This window comes from Gossypium raimondii, chromosome 4 (assembly GCF_025698545.1).
Source record: "Gossypium raimondii isolate GPD5lz chromosome 4, ASM2569854v1, whole genome shotgun sequence".
Taxonomy (NCBI): domain Eukaryota; kingdom Viridiplantae; phylum Streptophyta; class Magnoliopsida; order Malvales; family Malvaceae; genus Gossypium; species Gossypium raimondii.
This window is the reverse complement of record NC_068568.1, coordinates 47548517-47552513: the sequence shown is the minus strand read 5'-3', so window position 1 is coordinate 47552513 and position 3997 is coordinate 47548517. Positions and strand designations below refer to the sequence as shown.

The window sequence follows — 3997 nt, the reverse complement described above, 5'->3', positions numbered from 1 at the left end:
ATTAGCATTGATTACATTTGACATCATTACTAATTTTTGCCTTGTTCCCATGTCAATGAGCATGGATGCCATAGTATCAACATCATATGGTTGCAGCAACAGACTCAAAATCAAAGGACAAACCATTCAAGATTGCTGAGATATGCTCAATACATGACACTTAGCATACAAAGAACATTTCAGATTCATGACTTTGGTTATGGAAGAAGAGGTCCGAGATAAGGTCAAAATACTAGGACTAACCATAAATAGCAGCCAAGAAGCAAGGACTTGGCATCACGTTACACATCATATCAAAAATACATTTGGAATTTCAAGATTGATCCTCTTGTTTTTTAGCAATATAAGGTGTAGTAGCAGGTAATGTGGCTAGTTTATTATCTACTATTGTTACACGTTAGCAAACAAATTATATGTCTTGGCATCAAGAATTATCTGTCTAACTGAAGCTAAAGCTCCCATTGCCACTAATGCTGATGATGCTACTGCTATCAATGTGTTTGCCCAGAATACGATGCTCTGTCTTGATGGCTTGAAAGTGAGATTATATAGAACCATGGGCAAAATAAAGTCTAGAGGGATAACTCCAAATGCTCCAAACAATGCCATAATATCACCAAAGAAAGGGAACATTGCAGCAAATGTAGTGCCAATTATCACTGACAGTGATCTTAAAACCAATCTTGGCATCACGTTACGTGCAGAGAACTGATCCATCTTTGGGTTTGCAAACCATTTTTCAAATACTTCATTTGTGGGTTGCAAGTAAATCTGCAATGGACAATGGTCAAGAAAATGCATGAATATTTGTTCAAATAGGCTGATGTAACCAAACTAAACAAGGGACATGTTCCGGTGCCTCCCTGACCGAGAACCACTCTTGGGAACATGACATGATGACTCACCACACAACAGTATAAGATATGGAAAATGAGCTCGACATTGTGGATGGAATGATCAACATCCAACTTTCCAAGGAGGAAAAAGAAACAATAAGAGGCAAGTGGAGAACCACTTTAATCGTTAATGTTAGAATTAAGTAAAATCCTTATTTAAATAAAATATAGTGGTAAAATAAAATAAAAATAAAATCCCTATAGAACTACCTTCTTTTATTTTATTTTAGAACTATCATTAATCTTTATTTTTCTTTTCTTTGATATATTGTCATTACCGACATAGAGTTAAAGTGTTGGGGAAAATAACAGGCTTCAAATTTCTTTCTTTCAAGCTAAGTCAAATCTGGCATCCTATAGACCTGGGACATGATTTCTTCTTGGTTAAACTGGGACATTATTGAGGGAGGGGCATGGTTCATAGGTGGAAGGTTTTTAACCATCTGTAAATGGGCAACGAATTTCAGAGCTTAAAAGGCATCCTTTGATTCTTAATAGGTCAAAGTTTGATCCTTGACATCTATTAGAACTAAACACTCTACCAATAGACCAAAATGAAATCCTTAGAATGATTTTAGTTAGTATTGAGTAGACCAATTCCAGAGTTCCACAAATGAAGAGTTCTTACCACAGTGATTGTAACCAGTTGCATAAGAGTGAAGATGTTGGTGAGCAATAGAAACCAAGAGGGCAGCAATGGCCTGTTTTCATCCATAAAATTTGAAAGAATTGATGGTTGAGATTGATTGCCAAATGCCCAATACCCAGAGATTGCCACACTGAAATATGTGCTAACTATCACACCAAAGCACACACATAAACCTTTGAACATCTTCCCCTTCACTGGGGGAGCTATAGTTGCCTACAATAAACATTTAATTATTAAAACTCAACATAAAGCATATATAACAATTTGCAAAGTGAATGAAACAGTACCTGTATTTCTGGGATAATTCCACAACCATAGGTGGTGGCGATGATTGAAATACCATTGATGGCACCAAGAATGCGGTTTTCTTTTGATCCCTTTATTGAATAGTCCTTGTTAGGTGCATTCCTGGAATTACCTGTCAACATATACCACTGTAAACACAATAGATCGATTAGATGGAGACTCATTGCATCCGATTAATTATACGGATTTCTGACCTATGTGTATCGAACCAGCAACGACGCATGCGCTGTAAGCAAGAACAAGGAGTAGAGAGGCAAGGTTGATATGTCTTAGCGAATGAAAGGATGGTATCTGTGCCAAGAATAGTGGTACGGTTCCAAAGATAGTTATAAACTGGTACAGCTGCATTTTCCCACTTGGATTGTAAAGCAAGTAAATGAACTGCAGATATCACACTAGAATACATAAGTGATATGGCACAAATTAATGGTGAGTGAGGCAGAATGGAGAAACTGACTTTAAGACTTTGTCCTCCAAGAAGAATACAAGCAATAACAGCACCATAGCATATTGCAATTTGAAGTGGACCAACAAAGTATTTGCCCCATCTAGGTCCTGCCAAATCACTCAATTGGTTAATAACAACGGTTTGTCCCGGTGTTGCTGAGGGCACTAAACGTACTCTAGCTGCTAAAACCATTATATACATATATATATTGCCCCAGACAGAAGGTGCAGAAAAAGAAACGCCTAGGCAACATGGTGTATCTGTGCATGCAAAGCAGCAGGAAAAAATCTGGTGTTTCAAGTAATAATATAGAAGAAGAGATTTAATCCCTCCACCAGACGAGCGGCAAGGTAAGATACTCTATATTTTCATGGATATTATTTTCTTGGGGTTGGGGTACCTACTGACCCCTCAAGGCTTTGTCACTAGGTGGGCCTTGCCAGATTTGAATCGAGGACGTGCTACATATAGGGGTCCTTATCACGAAACTGGTACCATTTAATCTTGAATTCAGTCAAAGACTACTCACCAAGAATGTCTCTGGCCATGTCCCTAAAACGAAGTTGTCGCTTCCCAAGCTGAGCATGATGGTCCAATATCACGGAGAGAAGGTTGTAGGAGTAAAAAGTGATGAGAGCTTGAAGAGTTGTGATGAGAAGTCCAGGTGCCCAGCCTAGTAAGGACAGAGCAAAGGGGAAACTAAAAATAACAGGGCCAACAATTGAGGTGGTCAAGTGATACCCAGAGTGCAACCAAGAACCTACAACCAAAACACGATGTTTCAGATGAGCATGGGAATCGAAATTCAGGGTAATAAAGTAAAAACTGACCTCGTGATTTGAGGACGAAAAGAGCTCCTGCATCAAGCTGTCCTGGAGACTCTGAGACACCATTTTCCTTTTGAGGTGAGGATAAGTGGATAAAGTTTGGATCAGCAGTTGCCATTCGTCTTTACTAATGGAGTATCAAGGTTGAAGGATCCACTACTAAAAGCTATTATTGTAATAACAGATTGAAGGAAGGATCAAAGCTGGTGACGGACGAAACATGGGATGTGACCCTTTACTTGGGGAGTTGAAGTCAATTTTGGACAACTAATATGCCCCGTTATAAGATGTCAAAGTCTATGATGTAGGAATGCCATGGAAGTCAAGTTCATTCACCGTTATTTTAGGTTGTTATCATTTTTTGTTCTTTTTGACATAATGCTTATAACTATTTGTAACTCTTTCCTAACCCATAAATTGGAAGATAATTCGCTTCAGCGCAATGAAGCCACATTCTCCTACGTTTGTAACAATACACATGCTTATCGAGTTCAATTGGCTTTGAAAACTTATTTTTTATTTAAAAGTATTTTTGACAATAATATTAAATATTTAAATTTTAAATTAAACTTTTCAAAAATAATGTGTAACTAAAACAAAATGAAAAATACGCTTACGCACACTCAAATTAATGTCTTGTTTATTTATGTAAGAGTAAGTGTATGAATTAAGTTCATATTTAGTTGGACTTGCTATTGTCATCAACTGTTCAAGCTACTTGGTTATCAAGGCAGCTGCTTCATTAGTTACCATTAGTAAGGCTAATGTTATGATTTTGAATATCATTTGCAGCCCTTTAGAGCTGCTACCTTCTACTCTTGAATTTGCCATCGGTTGGAGTCAATCTATGGTTAATACCCTCTTTTGCTGT

At 37.6% G+C, this 3997-nt stretch overlaps 1 protein-coding gene across 1 annotated transcript; it reads right to left on the bottom strand.

The window, feature by feature from the left end:
* Positions 1-219: 219 nt before the first annotated feature.
* Positions 220-3370, bottom strand: LOC105778757 (GABA transporter 1). Its single transcript, XM_012602518.2, has 7 exons — positions 3130-3370; positions 2829-3059; positions 2309-2406; positions 2046-2232; positions 1833-1963; positions 1525-1758; positions 220-771 (listed from the first exon to the last, which is right to left on the bottom strand). Exons 1-7 carry the CDS (start codon positions 3242-3244, stop codon positions 391-393), a joined length of 1377 nt encoding a protein of 458 aa, XP_012457972.1. The 5' UTR covers positions 3245-3370; the 3' UTR covers positions 220-390.
* Positions 3371-3997: the final 627 nt, after the last annotated feature.

Coding starts and splice junctions, on each gene's coding strand:
- LOC105778757 (XM_012602518.2), bottom strand. CDS start 3,244: ATGGCAACTGCTGATCCAAACTTTATCCACTTATCCTCACCTCAAAAG. Junction 2,407..2,828: donor CATGGCCAGAGACATTCTTG/GTGAGTAGTCTT, acceptor GTGATTTGGCAG/GACCTAGATGGGGCAAATAC. Junction 772..1,524: donor AACTGGTTACAATCACTGTG/GTAAGAACTCTT, acceptor TGTCCATTGCAG/ATTTACTTGCAACCCACAAA.